General features: G+C 39.9%; 1 protein-coding gene across 7 annotated transcripts in view; it reads right to left on the bottom strand.

Annotated features, from left to right (window-relative positions):
• Window positions 1-1,876: 1,876 nt before the first annotated feature.
• Window positions 1,877-18,736, bottom strand: part of Pak5 (p21 (RAC1) activated kinase 5) — a 312,415-nt gene continuing 295,555 nt past the window's right edge. For all 7 annotated transcript variants that reach the window (XM_085833823.1, XM_085833816.1, XM_085833825.1 and 4 more), the window contains 4 exons: window positions 18,000-18,126; window positions 9,060-9,185; window positions 7,257-7,391; window positions 1,877-4,150 (listed from right to left, as the gene is read on the bottom strand). In XM_085833823.1, coding sequence (XP_085689949.1) covers window positions 3,995-4,150; window positions 7,257-7,391; window positions 9,060-9,185; window positions 18,000-18,126 — 544 coding nt within the window. In that variant the 3' untranslated portion in view covers window positions 1,877-3,994. The remainder of the gene's footprint in view (window positions 4,151-7,256; window positions 7,392-9,059; window positions 9,186-17,999; window positions 18,127-18,736) is intronic.

Raw genomic sequence — 18,736 nt, 5'->3', positions numbered from 1 at the left:
TTCTTTCATTAAATTGACCAAGGAGTCTGATTCTGATATGTTAACTTTGTGAAATTATTTCTTTTGTTATTTTATTTTATTTTTAGTAATTGCCAGTGAATATCCTTCTAGGTGGGTAACAGGAACCCAAACATAATTATGTCCTATTCCATTTATCTACTAAGGCTTTCAAAGAGTCAATTTCACGTCAATTCAAAACCAACACATCTCCCTTTGAACTGGATGACTTTGTACAAGAAAAAGAGAGAGCAGCAGGAGGCATGGTAGGGTATACAATATGATATTCTAGTCCCTCTTTCTCCTACATCTCCCCCACATTATGGGGTCTCAAACTGTGGCATGGCCAAATCTATGGGGACTTGTAAGTAGACAATCTTCTGCTTATATATCTAATATGAGATGCTTTTGAAGGAAAGGGGGGAAGATTACTGTCTTAGTCGGGGTTTCTATTCCTGCACAAACATCATGACCAAGAAGCAAGTTGGGGAGGAAAGGGTTTATTCAGCTTACACTTCCATGCTGCTGTTCATCACCAAAGGAAGTCAGGACTGGAACTCAAGCAGGTCAGGGAGCAGGAGCTGATGCAGAGGCCATGGAGGGATGTTCTTTACTAGCTTGCCTCTCCTGGCTTGCTCAGCCTGCTCTCTTACAGAACCCAAGACTACCAGCCCAGAGATGGCATCACCCACAAGGGGCCTTTTCCCCTTGATCACTAATTGAGAGAATGCCTTACAGTTGGATCTCATGGAGGCATTTCCTCAACTGAAGCTCCTTTCTCTGTGGTAACTCTAGCTGTGTCAAGTTGACACAAAACGAGCCAGTACAATTACCAAAACACATTTTGGTTCTGCCTGAAGGCTCCAGCCTCTGTTGTTTACGAGAGATGCTATGTAGATGATACACTTGTTTAGAGTTCAGCTTCAGTGTTACTCTGACCTCTTTTCCTGCAGAAAAGAAGACATCTCTCCCTAAAGTTCCCTCCAATGCACATTGTGGCTACACATCTTACTACTTAAAAAAATCCCTTATGTGTGTGTGTGTGTGTGTGTGTGTGTGTGTGTGTGTGTGTGTCCTTATGCACCATGACACCATGGCATGCATGTGGAGGTAGAGGACAAATTACCAGAGTCAGTGCCTCTTTGTATCATTTGGTTCCAGGAATGTCACTTAGGTCCCCAGTCCTGTTGGCAAGTGTCCTTTCTACTTGGTCATGTCCCCGGTCTTCATTACATTTTAAAAGTAGTTTAACATGTTCCTTAATTCTTCTCCATGTTCTGCCAGACACAGCCAAGAAAACATAATGCCTCTTCCCTTTACAACAAAGCCTGAGGGCTTGTCTGTGGAAGGTTGCCGCCATCATTCTCTTTCTTGACATACAATGAACTTATTCCCTCTCATCTTTCTGTCTCAGGTCACTTCATGAAGGTCTCCTTCTAAAATTTCTAGACAAGAAGTGGGCTCTTTGACACAAACACTTTTCTTCAACTTCAAGGGCTGCTCAATGTAGTGATAAAGACACTGAATTCTCTTCTAGAGTAGGAGAGCTCCTCTAGACTTTTTAATGAAATTCATTAGTAAAATTGCCTCAAATCAGCTCAACTTCCGTGGGATAAAATGAAGGTCCTTAGTTCTCCTTCTGGTTTTCCTTGAGCCTGATTTCTCAGAATTTAATATTCTTTTCTAAGGAGAGTATCTGTATCACACTCTTGCACAATTGGTCATTTGGAGGGTAGGAATGTCCATCTTCAGTTTAAAACATCATGATAACTATATAACATATGACAACCATGGTAACATACATAAACCAATTCATTTGCACCCCTGAGGTCATACACACACCATCCCTATTTACTCAATAAGACAAAGTCAGAACACAAGTCTCTCCAATAGCACGGTGGGAAAAAGGCAAACACTTTCTTTATTTGTGGTGCAGCTTCTGCCAATGCTCACTGCTCACAGATTCCTTTAAGCTACAGTAACATTTAGTAAACTCACCAAATACTGTAAAAAAATGCCCAATGATAAGAAAATTACAGAAAAAAATTTTCCATTACACTGTCAAAATTTGTTTGAGTCCAAAATCTGTTATTTCTGCAGATTTTGCAATGAATTTTTCAATGTTGATTCTGGTTTAAAATGATTCTGATTGACTCTCTTTCCTCTCCTACATAGTCCTGGTTAAATTATGACACTTTTTGTGACATTTTAGGATTACCATTTTGGGAATTGAGACTGCCGTGAAGATCTTAACAGTTTTCATAAAACATTGATCTTCTGTGTTTTATAAAACAAAGTTATAGATTCTATTTATTGTAAAGCATTTCCAGTTTGGGGAAAAACTGAACAGCTAATCAGCAGAAGGTCATTTTATGCCTTTTTTTTCCTTTTAAATTATAATAAATAATTATCAACCTATTAATTACAAAAAATTCTTAATTATGCTTAGAGCAACCAGAGTCTCTTCACAAATATATTTTCATATTTGTTACAGTATGCAAAGTCATTAAATAAAGCCTCTGGTTTTCCAGTTTGGTAACAAATGGCTTTTGTCTGATGCATAATTAATAGAAACTAATGATGACTATGTAACGCTTCCAGAGTTTTAAAGGCAAATCTATATTGGCCTACAGTTAACATGCAAATTCATCCAACAAGCAACACAAAATGTATTGTAGTAGTCATTCATTTTTATCAACATTCAGGAAGATCGAGACAGCAGCACAACTCTCCTTATGTCAGAAACACATTATAACATGGTCACCACTGAAGTTAGACCATACTTGGTAAAGTACCCCCTTGCTAATTCATCCTCTATCATCCGTTCAGACTTTCTGCACAATACATGAATAACAGTGATAAATACTGTGGCATGAAGGTAAATACAGACAAGAGTTTGGTGTGCTAGCATACAGAGTCTTAGAAACAGTGACGGACAAAACCAAACAACTTGCCTTGTTCATTCTCCCTTTGTGAGCCTGGTATTTCCATGGTCTCACTGAAACATTCTACCTGGGGATCTGAGTCCAAAGATCCCAGAGCTAAAATTACTCCCTGGGAGGGAAGTTTGGCCACTGAGGATGCCATGCCTATTTGAAGGTGGGCATCAAGGGAAATATCTTGCTCTACAAAAAAACAATGGGGTGTTCCCAGAATCCTTGAAGGAAAATGTAATTTTTTCAAAATACTTAGCATTATCTCAAGGAATCGTTTGGTGATTCTGTGGCTCAAATTTTATTTCGTTATATTTGGTTGGGTAAGCGAAGTGTCCGCACCATCACCATCCCTCCTAACTCTTCTTCCACTACATAAGACACTTGTTAAGATAAGAAAGATATTCTGCTAAAGCTGACGGTGACTGAGGGTCATTTAGTATTCAAAGTTCCTAAAGAATCGTTGGTTCTCTGAAAGGGATAAAAAAGTAGGAAAGGCTTTGTTCAAACTCCTGCTAGTAAACAAGTGTTACTTCAACCGAGACAATGGCTACGTGACATCAAAGTACTATAAATTATCAAAACTATCGTACAGAAAAGTTACAAATTCATTGCAAAATACATTACACTGCTACCATTAAGAAAAAAAGTGCTTTTTATTTTCTTTTCTTCCTTTCTTTATCTTTTTTTTTTTTTTTTGCCAGAAAAGTATTCTTTCAATATAGAAAATCCTATGTGGTACCCTGCATGTGGCTAGGATATATTGTAACGGAGTTTGTACTGAGTCCTTCTGATTTACTGGAAGGGCTGAAAATGTATAATAATGACTTATTAATTAAAGCCATGCTCCAAATGACCATGCCAGCTGTCAGTGGAGAGATGCCTATTATTTAAGACACTAGAAGATGCCCTGGTCTGTCGAACCCTGCCGGTCAGGTCATCACACTGTTCCACCAATCAGCTGGTTTAGAAAGCACAGGTCTTTGCATGTTCTGTGGGTTTCCTCATGTTCTCCTGAATCATTCTTATGTCTTTGCCTAGCTTTGCATCCTGTGTGAATCCTCTCAGTGATGTCTGTATTGTCTCATGAGAGGAACAATGCAAGATGGTGGACCTGCCAATTTTAAGAATGGATGTCCAAGAAGTTCTTGAGCTGTGGCTCTTTGAGAGGGCTCCCTCACCAACATAAGATCTAGGAATCCTCGGAGCATGGAAGAAACCTGTGAAAAGAAACAGACATCATACTGAGGACTAACACAAATGCCAAGCCCACTGTCCTGAAATGATGCCCCAACTAACATCATTGATGACTTCAAATATGTGAAATGAGGAGAAAGATATGGAAGAAAAAAACATACATCATCATCGTAATTGCTTTCAAATTTGAGATAATAAGGGTAAAGGATAGAGGAACTATTTATTAAATAAAATAATGATGGTAAGGAATGACAGCAATTGTTGTGTTGGGATTATATCAGTATTGGTTGTACATGTGACAGAGTCAACCAAGACTATGAAATAGTGCTTAGAGGTGACACCTCTGCTTTCTTCATAGAGAGAAACAAATTTCTCTCAGGTTGGTTGACATAGACATTACTCTTTAATTTTTTGAAAAGTTGGCTTTTCTGATGTCTATCTTAGTTACTTGGAAATGAGCACCATTAAATGAACGTCCTGATTGCCTTTAGCATATTTTGACGTCTGCTCATTCTCTATCTCTGTTGAGATCTAGATATATTTCTACCACTCTAAGAGGGTGCCTCAGGCTTCTCTCCTTGCTGTTACCTATAGCCCAACAAGAGGTAATGAGTATCTTACTGCTAATAGGATATGATAGTTTTATCTTCTTTTAGTTTTTGTACAGAATTATATATATACATATATATAATTATAATTAATTATTAATTAATATTTAACTATAATATAGAATTATATATATGTATAACATATATTTATGTATATATGTGTGTAATGCTATACAGATATAGTTTTGTACAAGCACAGACATATATACATATATGTGCATATATAATATATAAATATATATCATAAATGTATTATATATACATAAATACTGTCAATTTTCATTGACTTATTTTCACTCAATGTTGCATTTATGTGATTCTTTCTTCACGTGTTTCACCATTTTCATTTTTGTGTAGCATTCACTGTCCAATTAGTCCATAGATTATTTATTCTTTGGGAAACAATCCTGGGATTTTCCCAGCTATTAAACATTAGGAATAAATATATCTTTGTGCATTCCATAGTACTCATCTCTACTGGGTACGGGGTTATTTTCATACAATTCATTTTTAGTTAAATTTTACTGGTTAATCTTAATCCACCCCAGCACGTTTCAAACTCTTATTGATTTCTTATGGTTTCCTTTTTACTGCACTTCTGCACAAACTATACTAACAATTTTTTGAGTTCTTTTCATTAAGGGGTAAGATGAAATGGGAGCTTCTACCATTCCAAACTCTTCTCCTGTAAAAGGCAGCCTTGAGCTTTTCTGTTATAAAGCAGATGGAAGGAAGTATGGTTAGGCTGGGCTTGACCTTGAAATGTCAAGTCTTCCAGGGAGCTGAGAGCTAGAAGGTATTTCTTGAAACCACCGTGAGCTGTGGCTTAGTCCCAGTCATTAGGTCTTGGAACATGTGAAAAAACATACTCATTGGTTCTTGATATGTATGTGCCTTTCTCTTCCCTTCATGATCTAGTTCCTGCCCATCTCTCTGAGATGTTCAACACCTCCTCTCCTTGTTGTGTTACTGAAACATATAAGCCTTCTTCCTTGGCTTCAGGTTCTTGCATCTGATGCTCCTGCCTGCCACAGTACTCCGGTCGAGTCAGCCTGTCAGGCAGGGATGCCTAAAAGCTGCTCATGAGGCAAAAAGAGTTTCAAGGAAGCTCTCCTCCTGGAGTCTGGTGTCCTCTTAATTCTCCATTCCCGTGTTAGTCTAGTGTATGGATCCACATGCTCTCTTTCAGTATCCTATTATAAGTGCCTTTTAAGATTGAATTCTGACATAGCTAAAGCCTCAGTGTTCCAACAGTCCTAGATCGTCCTTGAGCAAGACCTTGGGCTTGGAATTCAGTACTGCCCCTGGTATTACACTATCTCTTTGAGTAAAAGTTAGGTCACTGCCCTTCACAGGAATCTACCATCACCAAGGAAGAAAGAAGTTTCTGACCGTAGGAGAAACCAGAATAGATACTTAGAATTATAGCTGAGTTACACCTATATACAGGAATTTACAATGATTTAGGAAGTAGATCGGGCTGTGGTTTTAGAGTATTGCATTATTTATGAGATGGTTAGCTAAAACGGAACTCCCTAGTTAGAACCATGACTTGGGTGTGAAAGCCCTTGCCCTAGGAGTGAAAAGTTCTCACACCTGGCTTCTAAGACTATATAGCTGACCTTAGATAGGGCTGACTTTGTCTCAGTTATTTTATTGCCCAGTTCCTGCCAGTCTTTGCATTTTCATTCCTCTGTTCTGTGTAAGAGTCATTAAGCATCCGGTTACCTCATTTTGTACCTTGCTGGTATGTCACCCAACTTCCTTATTGTCTTCTGTATAAAAAGTCTGATGCTCGAGTTGAAAAATACATTCAGATTCCACACGAGCTCTCCTGTGTGCATCTGTTTGTCATTCATCCTACGCTTTGCCCACTGGCGACTAGAGACCCGTTCCACACAGACAAAGGGGCCCAGAGGGTCTGCGGCACCTGCCTGGAATATTTTTCCTCTAGATCTTTGCATGGCTAGTGCCTTCTTTCCATTTGGCCCAGATAAACCTTTCCATAAAGGGCTTCCTTGTCTTTTCTCAAGAAAGAAGCTCCTCTCTTTCATCTTGTATATTCTATCTCTTCACAATACTTTGGCTTTTTTATAGCACGCACTGATTTTTTTTAATCCATTTGTGTAAATTGTATTACCTTCTTCTCTCCTTAGAATGCAAGCCCTACAAATTCAAGAAATCTGAGGCTTGCGCTGCAATATCCCTAGTACTTAGATGTCCCCAGCAGGTACCAGGTACTCAGTGAGGACATACTAGAATGCTCAATTCACCTCTTACTGGCCCATTGAGAGAAAAAGCTGGTGACATCCTTTTATAGATGAAAAACTTTGTAGTAGGAGGTATGGAGTCACTTGCCCAGTAAAGGTACAGTAAAACATATATTTATAAAATATATATAAAACATAGATTTGAATCGAGATGACTAAGTCCAAAACTTATGCCAAATTAGAGCCAGCAAGCTGGATATGCCATCCTTTAAATGAACAGAGAGGCTGAAAGACCCGATGGTAATTCTTACCTTGTGTAGGTCCTTCACTCTTGGAGGTAAACTGTCCCGGATCCTCCTCATGGCCTGCAGAGGAGGCTCATTGAAATAGGGGGGCTCACCATCAATCATCTCTATCACCATTATCCCGAGGGACCAGATGTCCACCTGTTAGGCACAATTCACTAGTTATGTCAGGAATGGAGAACATTCTGAAGTTCAGATTGTGTCACGGAACCCAGAAGACCTATACTTATTTACAAATTAATTTTAAAAATTTCAAACTTTATGATACAATTTTGCATGCTGAATTATTTCACTCTTTATGCTAATGTCATTTGTTTATATACTTCTTTTAAAGGAATATTTGTGTGTGTGTGTGTGCGTGCACATGTGCATGTGGTTTGCCCTCAGAGGCCAGAAGAAGATGTCAGAGCCTCCGGAACTGGAATTACAGGTAGTTGAGAGCAGCCTAATGTAGGTATTGGGATGAACCCATTGCAATGAACCCAGGTCTTCTGCAAAAGCAGTGTGTTCTCTTAACTGTTGGGCAATCCATCTCCCTAGGCCCTGTGTGCGTCTCAAAGATGACTCTAGTTAAGTTCTTGCCAGTTCATTAGAAACGAAATTTTACCATTCTTAAGTTAGAGCTTTAATTTTTATCCTGTTATGTTCTGTATTAACTGCTGACTAGGCCAGATTAAAAAGGAAAAGAAAAAATACAAACTTTTACGTTATGAAAATAGAGAAGAAGAAAGTTACACTTAGATGTAAGAGATGGAGAAAACTCTTTAACATGTTTAACGCAAACGTCAAGAAGCTGCTTCATTACACACAGAGTGCGCTTTCATACTTTTACAAATGTAAAAATGTACAATGTTTCAGTGTTCCTTCCCCACCCACTTTGGAGCCTACCTCTTCTGCTTTTTGTTATTTTAAATGAACCCACATAGGATCCTGCTTTATAAGCTATTTGCAAAGAGTAGCAAGCAGTTCTGAGTAAGGAATGTGCAAGTTGGAGGACAGGAGACCAGGGCAGTGGCTCTGTAAGCCCCTCTAGCCATCTCTCTCGATGCCCTTATTGCATTTTTATCTGTCCTCTGCATCCTTCCTCTACTTCTTGCGATGACTGTCACTGATTTATCTCTGGGGACCACAGTGAGAAAACCAAGTTGGGTCCTCATTCAGGATTATAGAAAGAAGAGCAGGAGAATAGAGCTTGGCTTGTTTCTGGTGCCACTCTTCGCTCATCAGTACAAGTCACTTGTCATTGCCATCTAGGGCACAATGCATAGAAGCACTATGGGAAATCTCTGTTTGCCTCTGAGTGTCTGCGCACACTGTTCCCTGCCTAGGAAGCCTCTGCTTAACCCTCCTTCATTTTCATATTCTAAGCCATAATAAGTTTTCTTTCCTTTCTAGAAGAAATAGAAATTAGGCTGTACCTTTTCATTATACACACATGTTTTTCTATTATATGCAAATATTACTTCCTTGGGGAACTTCCTGCACTTCTTTCCCCTTTCTGAAGTATTCCAGTTATATTTCCTTACAACTTGTCATTGTGTGGGGGAATAGCATTTTACTGACTCCATGATCTGCTGCCCACTTTCCTGTAAGACTCCAGAGAAAGTCACTGTGTAAAGATGGTGGCAATGTCCCTGGTAGGACCAGTGTTCCTTCTGTCATAGTCTACTTTGAGCCAGTGGATGCCCAATGGTGGGGATCAATGGAGTCAGAAGTCCCTTAACTCCTAGACCTACTAATCAGGACCACTATGCCTCTGTGCAGATCTCAGGGCCCATTGACCCCAAATGATAGCTGCTAACTACTTACCTCTGTCCCATAAGGTAGCCTGGAAATCACCTCAGGTGCCATCCAGTATGGGGTACCCACCAGTGATTTCCTCTTTGGCACCTCTTTGGAAACTTGAGCACAGAAACCAAAGTCAGATAACTTTATCTGAGAGAAGAAGCAAAACAGTAAAGGGATAATTAGAAAGCACCGCCCACGAGGAGTAGACATACATACACAGACCTGCCCACCAGGAGTAGACATACATACACAGACCTGAAAAAAAAAGGGACCAAGAGATTCATTCACACTCACTACTGGGACTCAGAGATAAGAAAGAAATTACCAGAACCTTTCCTATCAGTCTTCAACTCCTGCAGATTTTATCTCTCATGAAATTATAGGACAAGCACAGGTAATCCTTACAAGTTAAGTATATCCCAAACCATATTATTTCTCAAACCCACAACGACACCACAGATGATGCTTTTGTGTAATGGAGTAGATATTCTCTGTAGAAATGTGACTCATGTGGCTGAAGTTCAGACTCTTGGTGTTGGACACATCTAGATCCTTATGGACCATAAGATCACTCAAATACCCCTCATCCTTATCTCTATTTATGATAGTGCAAGACCTCTAGTTGTCTAGGTTGCTGAGTTAACACTGCAGTGCCAGCTTCCCCTTCTTTTTTGCTTAGCTCCTTTGCCCGTAAACATCAAAGTTGCCAATGTGAACGTCTCTGCAGGTATAAATCTAGGCATATAAACTGAGAGTCAGCACTCACTTGGCTGTCAGACATTTAAAGTGGTTATTCCAAGGACTCATATTATTTATCTTTGACATTATGAAAGTACTCTGAAAATCCTTGCACAGAACACTGGTGCTCTTGAGACCATATTTCAGAACAAACTGCACTGTGAGACACCTGCTGATATGTGGATTCTAAATGTCCAGGACTCAGTTTATTGCTGGAAGGTACAGTTCCTAGTCATGATGACCTGTGCTGCACTCCAGACAGTCTTATAGACAGAACATTAATGGATAAATTACCCATTATTGACAGTAGAATCCAAGAAAGTGGGCACTTTGAGCACTGATTAGCAATGTTACAAATGACCATCAAAAGTTAAGAACGCTATGGATCAAAAATATCTTCTGATTTTTGGGTACAGATTACCTCTTGCTGTTCTTCATATTTTTCTGAGCTTCCCTCAGCCTTTCTCTTGGCTCTCCTTCAGCTACATTCACCTTACATATTAGGTGTGCTCTATCCCTTAGACTTCTGATTTCAGGGCTTACGTCTTTCTATCTACTTGTGTTGGGTATTCTTCCCTTCTCTGAACTTGGTTTTGACTAGGAGTTTAGCTAAGTGGTACAGTATTTGTCTAAGACAACAGACATCCCCCCCCTGCTTCTTTTTCAACCATAATCATATGGCTCCATTGGAATTTTTATAATGAAACGATATGTGTTTGTGCATGTTTGTGTATGTGTGTGTGTGTGTGTGTGTGCATGTGTGTGTATATTATATATACCTGAATGTATACACCTGTGTGTGTACCATCATGGAGTCCAGAGGTCAGTGTGTGGTATGTTTCTTCACCTATTCCCCTCTTTCAAGACAAAGGCCCTCCCTGAATTTGGAGTTCCCTAATTGGCTAGAATCTTCCTGTCTCTGTCACCCAGTGCTAGGATGATAGGCATATACAGCTATGCATGGAGGTGCTGGGTATCTGAACACAGGTCCTCATGCTTGCACAGGCATGGTACATACTAAGCAATCTCCTTATCTTCTAAAGCCTTTAAGTCTATTTTAAAGTTTGATCTATTATTAATTAAAATGTGTGTGTGCAATACATTAAAATATATTCTTTTTTGGAAATACTAGTATGAGATCATATGTTTCATGTTCTAGTTACCTTTTATTGTCAACTTGAAACAGCCAAGGGTCACCTGAGAGGGTGGCCTCAAATGAGGAGTTGCCTTGACCAGATTGGCCTGTGCACACACCTGTAGGGAATTGTCTTGATTATTAATTGATGCAGGGGGGCCCAGCCTACTGTGGTGGTTCTATTCCTAAACAGGTGGTCCTGGTCTATGGAAGAAGTATAGATAAGCATAAGCCTGTGTGAGAGAAAGCCAAAGAATGTGCAACAAGCAGTGTTCCTTCATGATCCCTGCCCCAGGGTACTAGTTTTGATTTTCTGCCCTAGCTTTCTCAATGCTGGGTTGGGTACTACAAGCATAAGGCAAGAAAAGTTTTCCTCCCTTAAGCTGTTTTTCTGTCATAGTATTTATCACCACAACAGAGCAACTGGAACAGAAATTGATACCAGCCATTCACTGTGGAGTTAATACCTCGACTCTCTGATGTTGTATTGTGCCTCCTACTCCTTTCTTGTATTTAATTTCCAACCTCCCCTATAAATGATAGTGACTTCAAGACTGTCTGTAGCATATACGGCTGCACAAACTATGGAGAGAAGACCTTTAAGTATCTCTGTTTCTATGTCAACTAGGATCAAGAGTCTAGATGGATGACTGCCATTTTTAATGAGGTTAAGTTAAATCCTGAGGAAGGACTGGAACCATTAAGGATAAATCTAAGGGCCTGAAACAGATTTACACATTTACCATGATAATATTACAATCTTTTAGATATACTCCTGAAAACCAACTGAGTATTACCCCTGGCTATGCTTTGAGAAAGGAACCCGTAGTATGGGTAGAAGTAGGTTTGCACACATCACAGTTTGGACATGGTGTCTACAAGTTTTTTTCAAATCTTGGTGAAAGAGTAGCAACATTTCTTGACCTGCCAAAAGAAACTTTTTAAACACTTGGAGCTAGAACATTGATAACCTGCACAGGTGCCTTCCTGCACAGCACAGTCCTTTATGGACCAATTAATTCCCAGACACCAGGCTAGGTATAGGGAGAATTTAGGTTGACCAAGGGAAGGACCAGAGAAGAACAAGAAGGTGGGTTTTACCTCCCTCTCCCTAAGGACCCACATATCATATTCTTCATGATCCTGGAGGAAACCACAAGAAAGATGGGAGGTAGCAGGCAAGAGGAATGAAGCCAGTGTTTAGAATTTAATGACATCAGTTACACTTGATAATAATCTGGTTCAATTTTGACTGACAATGTTTAAATTATTCAAACAGCTTAAATCTAATTGATTAAATTAAAATAGAGAATTAAAAAAGGAATCTAGCAAGTAGAACATTTTTCAGAAGTGTGGGTAAACTTTAGGACATTGTAATGTTTCTTTGTGCACATATATGTGTTTTGTGTGTGTTTAAGTGCCTTTGAGTGCATATACCTGGTGTAGTGTTAGTTGTTTCTAAAGCTTATAATTTCATTTTTCTTAAAGAAGGAATTTATTATGCCTTTTCTTATTATCATATAGATTGAAGACTGATGGTCACAATTATGGCAATACATTTCATTTGCCTACACATAGCAGAAACTTGAATGACTAAGAAGGACATTTTGAACATTTGGGGACATGAACTTTTCAATCTCATTATCTTATTGTGGGTCGCTCTTTGATTACATGAAAAAAAAAAAACCCTTCAAAATCTGGCATCCTAATAATTACTTCCCTGACAAAATGTGTAACTTAAGGAATTGAAACGAGATGCTTAGAAGTCAGGCCCACTCTTCTTCTGCAGGAGTATAAGTGCCTTTGTATGATTTAAAAAATAAAAAACTTATCCAAGTACATAAAAGATAGTTTTCTAAAAGAGCATAATTGCACACAACATTTGTCCAAATAAGTCTCAAGTAGATAAAGAGAACTCAAGTAATAAGTATAATAAAGCACTGTGGGCAGATCTTAGAAGCAAATCACACAGCTCATGCTGAGGATTGTTTTAGATGGAATTGTATCATGTGGCTATAGCAAACGACCCCATCTCCTTAATGCAGTTATGCTGGGGGAAAAAAAACAGGAGGAAGCGCATTACTTCCAGCCAAGGGAGATGCAATGTGTTACAAAACACACCAAGAAACTCAGAGTTTAGGGTTCGTATGGAGCAGTTCTCTCACTTACTATCCCAGCCATCTCCAACACATCCTGTCCAGGAAATGAGCTACAAAAAGATGCAAGGTAGAGGAACGTGCAAAAGAAAGTCCATTCTAGGACAGTTGTAGATGTAAAAATGAATTATAAATTTCCTGATCCATAAACTGCATAAACCAGAGAATTATATCTTTGCTTCATGTTTTGGGTTATGGCCAGAGATGTCTTCCTTTGTGAATATTTCTTGGATGCTTTCTACAAGGCAATAACACTTAAAGTATGCAACTTCAGTATTGTTTGGCAATTTGTTAGTAATGAAGGGTTCTGGGTATCAATTAGCCTGATTAGATCATCACCCCAGAGGCAGGTTCCAGGAAACTGTTTTTATTTTCATGTTCTCTACTGGTTTCAGATGCTCACTAAAGTCTGAGAACTTCTGCCTTACTGAGAACAATGGCAAGAGACAGTAATAAAACCCTGAGATCAGGAATAGAAAGAGCCAGTTTGATAATGGGGAAAGCAGCATTGCTTAAGGTCCATGTCATCAAACACCATCTCCAAGCGGAGAGGGAGGCGATCATAGACATTAACTCAGAGGGGCAGAGTCCTCATTTCTTCTACCATTAGACAGAGAACAGAGAGTTGAAAGATACTTTCCTGAGCTTTATCACACTGTTAAAGGAAAGCTGGAGGCTTATCCTAAGACTTCCTGTGATACCTCCTACACTGAGTTATCCTCCCTCTGAGAACAGGCAGGAAGGGTTCATAGATGGAGATCAGGACAAGTTTCAGAGACAGTAAAGCTATTTCATATGCCCAAATCTCTGTTTATTTAAAAATAGCCTTTGTGTGATTATCTTTAAGCCATCTGTTAATTGTAAACTGCTATTTAAGAGATAAAAATGTCAAAGGGAACAGAACTAATAATACCAATCCATTAAATGAGCAGCCAGAGATAATACACCAGGGTACATCCTCAGTGAGGAGGAGGAGACACTGGATTCCTGTTGAGTGTTGGTGACATTGTAGTGATGGGGTGAAGTGGTCATAAGATACTGGTTAATGATCTGTAGTCATTTGACCTTTATTCCTCTTTGAAGTCATATCAGGGATGAGCGTAGACTCTTTATTTTATCTATAAGTACCCCATTAGTTGGTGTTTTCCCCTGAAACACATCCCAAGGCAAGAATTCAGGCAGGTCACTTACCTGAGGGATATTAGAAGCCCTGGTGATGAGACGGGTAAGTGTAACACGGAGAGGAAGAACAGCTGATCAGGAATTAGCTACCAAGCAAGAGATCACTGTGGACATCTAAGACTACTCTGTGAAGGATCTGTGAGAGTCTCCAGAGAACAAGGCCTTCGAAGTCATTCCACAAGGTAAGTCAGGGTACATACACCCTACTGCTTGGATATTTCAGGGCTGCTTCTGGGGAGGGAGAATGGTACTTCTCTACAAGGTCTAGCTTGGCCTATCCAAGTAGACCGAGAAAGCTCCCCCCATGCCCCCAGCAAAGACATGAAGGTGAGAAGATTTGAAGGTACAGCTATTGATCAAGAAAGGTAGGTTTCTGCCAGGCAGTGGTGGCACATACCTTTAATCCCAGCACTTTGGGAGGCAGAGGCAGGAGGATTTCTGAGTTCGAGGCCAGCCTGGTCTATAGAGTGAGTTCCAGGACAGCCAGGGCTACACAGAGAAACCCTGTCTCGGAAAAAAAATAAAAAAAGAAAGAAAAAGAAAAAAAGAAAGGTAGGTTTCCACAAGAGTCTGGATGAAGCTCTAGCAGGATGGGCTATGTGCCGTCACACTTATTATGACATTTACATTAATGGTGTGTGTAGATTTGGGTACAGTGCTGCCAGGCTGAGTTTTTTTTCCCAAGGATTGTGGATATTTGAAAGTTTATGGGAAATCTCCCAAGTTGTAACATATGGGAATCAGTTTATAGTTAAAAAAGAAGAGACTGACCGCAGCGCCCACTTTTGTGCATGCCCTTTCAGTGAATAGATTTATTGGTCATGGGCATAAATTCTATTCCAGTTTGGCAAAAGTCATTCACTTGTTGCTTACTGGCCTCTACATATTACACAGAGCTATGGGATCCAGCTTGTTTCTTTCACTCCATCCATTTCTCTTTATTCGTCTTTTAAAACTCCATTCCTGGATAGAGACTGGAAAAGCCCATTGGAACCAATACTCTGTAGTGTTCTGTGAGGGGAAGGAGCCCATTCTGGGCAATACATCAGGAAACAAGATCCAGTCAGCATGCTGGCACTTCCTTCCTCGAGCCCTGCCACCTCTGACAGTGCAAGCTCTGTCCAACCAACCTCCTGTCTCTGCATCCAGGAGCCTGCTCTGATTGTTCTCTGTAACAGTTCTGGCTCCATCATGCTTCTTTCTCCTTGCTTGCTTAAGTGAATTATGGAAATCCTCACACTTACCATCTTCTGTTTAATGTTTGTCAAAATAGTTGATTTCTCCTTTGCATCTGTGACGTAGGGATGTAGGTATGGATGTGTGGGAAGAGATTGCAGACATCTGTGTGTGCAAGTGAGGAGGCCAGAGGTCAACCTCAGGTGTCTCACTCTAATGGTCTCCATTTTATTTTTTAAAACAGGATCTTTCATGGAACCTGGGGCTTACCAGTTAGCTAGCCCGGTTGGCAAGCAAGACCCTCATATCTTCCTATCTCCACTCCCAGTTTTGGGATTACAATGAGGCATCACCGTGCCTGGCTTTTTATGTGGGCCCTGGGGATCTGGATTCAGATCTTCATATTTGTGCCTCAAGCACTTTACCCACAGAACTATTTTCCCTGGTAAGGATCAATAAAATTGGCATTTTACGTATTACTTCTATATGTTTGTAATGACATTCTTACAGCCTAAATGATGTAGCTTAATGAAGTCAGTACTTTCTTGTGTTCATCTTTTGGACCTGGATTTTCCTAGCACATAATAAATGTTCAGAAAATAACTGGGATTGGGTGAATGTGTGGCCTATTTTAGCTAAGATGATATAAGGTGAGGGCTGCAATGTATGTGTACATCGCATCTGTAAAAGGGACTGACTCTTTGATACTTATGGGAACACTGTGACATGTGACATGTGAATTATCCAGGGCTACTCTACAGGGAGATGAGAGACACATGGCCCCATTAGCACCATGCCCCCAATGAAAGCCAGCTAGCTACAAACAGGACAGAGACCATTGTCAGCTTGTGAGCAGCCTGTAGCTGATGGTCTCCATCACTTTCTTTATAATTGGCTGGCTTTCAACGTGGAGTAGAGAGATAGCCCTAGCCAGATGGATAATGTTCACGTCACTTCAGAATTTGGTCAAGACTGTTCAGAGAGCTGAGCCAGGAGAACCTGCACTCTGGCCTGATTGAGAGCCAGCAACTACAAGGAAACGATGGAGACCATCAGCTACAGGCTGTTTACTGTGTGGAAGCTGCAGTGGCGGCATATGGAACAGAGGCCAGTTGTCTTGAAGCTGATCAAACTACTGACCCATGCACTTTTGAACAAATACCTGGTGACTGTTTCAAGCCACTTAGTTTTGAGTGGTCTGTTGTATAACAGAGCAAACTTAATGCATGTTCTTGTACTGCTCCTTTAAAAAAAGTTTTAACTGGAGTAATGACAAAAGCAGTAATTAAAACTGCTCATGCATAAACCTCAAATCACACACCATATATGCACATACATGGAAATGTGGAAAAAGAGATAATAGGATTATGAGTCATCTTTCTCCTCTCCACTTTACTAAATTTACTAATCAATCTATAAAAAACTTAAACTTTTAAAAATAAAACCAGACGAGCCAAAACGAGTGGGCAGTTTCTCCCAGCTCACCTCTGATAATTCTTCAGCAAATTCTGATGTGACAAGGACACTCCCATATCCCTGAGGCTTCTGGATTATAAAAGCCAGATAGCATGAAGAAATGCCTTCTTCCTTTCTCCCAAGTTTATTTCCTCTGGGGAGAATTTCAGAGAAGTGAGAAAGGCCTATATAGTGAGAGTCTATGTGTCAAGTCTCTTCTCACTAAAACTTCCATGGAATGAAAATTTGCCACATCTCTGGTGGTAACATATCCTATAATCTGTTGACTTCTGTATTTTGACCGAGTCTCCTGTATAGATTATGTTGATGAGAGATATAGAACTCTGGGTGTCAAAAACATAGTTTGATAAATGTTTTCTCTTTGCCTTTTAAATCTAGATGCCTTTTCCTCCTTTGAGCCTTCTGAAACCAGCATGCAGGGACTAAATTGACGGCTTCCTGGAGACTGGAAGTAAGGAGCAGAGTGAAGAGGGACATTTTTTCTAAAGCTTCATCTGGCAAATTCATGATATCCTCCTGGCTTCTACCAAAGATCCGAGCCCAGAAGCTCCAAACCTCACAACCTCTTCATAACAGGTTCATAACAATGATGGTCTATTTCAGAATACTATACCCATCTTTTTGGATTGTTTCTTATGTTCTTTCTATGTCTGTTCACACATAGGCAAACTATCTTTTTAAATAAAACCTCCTCAAAGTAGTCAAGAAGAATTGGTCATCGGTTTCTCCCAGGGACTTGGAGATTTTGAAGATAGGCATACTCACAGGAAGAGAGTAGACAGAGCCAAAGAAAAGCCAAAGTCATTTAACAAAACATGAATGCAGTAGAAAGATAAAAGAAATTCCCATAGTCTCCATTACTTCCCACTCTCATTGTAGAGGATACAAATTCTCCATCAATTTCAGGTCAGTGGTAATTCTGAGTAACAGGATGACAGAGAGGAAAGGCAATTTCCTCTTTGCACGTTCTGGGAAGTGGAGTGGGCGATGTGTGACTAACAAAACTTAGAGTTGTGAGAAAGTGTTCTTAAGAGAATAATGCCCATGACAGGCAAGCTGACAAACCAAATCAGAGGGGACCCAACATGAAAACCTTACCCGGCCATCGCTTGTCAGAAGAATGGAGTCACTCTTTATGTCCCTGTGAATCACTCCTTGGTTATGAAGGTAGGACAGAGCTTTCAGAACTGACAGGCAGACAGTAGCTATCTGTTCTTCATTCATTCTAGAAAGGAAATAGCATTTAAGGATGAAGACAGGTTTAGGTACAGCTTTCTGATGTTCAAGAGATTCCACCTTCTTGGGTACCAGAGAACTTGTGCATGTCTCTAGCCTCACCTAGAAAAATCTCCAAATAAAGGCAATGAAGTCCCTGGGACATGATTATCACAGAATATTAATCCTGGCACTGAACATTCCAGGGGCCCAATATCAGTCAAGAGAAAGTTACCACATTTGTTAGTCTTTGTGTAATTCGTGCAAATTCATGTATGCTGACTCTTATACTGTGGGCACTGAAGTTGTATCCAACTAGAATTGAAAAATTTTGGTTTCCTAACAGATTTATTTCAGTGACAAAAAATTTTGATCCTCTACTTGTCCCTTTTGTCCTCAGATGATCCTGGTGGAGTTAGCATATGGACATGGCATGGTAACACAGGAGGAAAAATCTAAACGCCCTGTAAGTGATGAAAAGTTATGTTGCTTGTTACTAAAAGTGCTTTCTAGTAGGCTTCTGAGATTGAGTCAATGTGTATCCATTCAGAGTGTAGGATGGGTGCTAATTTAACGAATGGCCTATGTATACATGATTTAGTAATAAGCTCTCTGGGGGC

The sequence above is a fragment of the Mus caroli genome, unplaced genomic scaffold (assembly GCF_978045245.1).
Source record: "Mus caroli unplaced genomic scaffold, Mus_caroli_1 scaffold_2, whole genome shotgun sequence".
In the NCBI taxonomy this organism is placed as follows: domain Eukaryota; kingdom Metazoa; phylum Chordata; class Mammalia; order Rodentia; family Muridae; genus Mus; species Mus caroli.
Note: the sequence above shows the minus strand (reverse complement) of the source record. Positions and strands in the feature narration are given on the sequence as shown.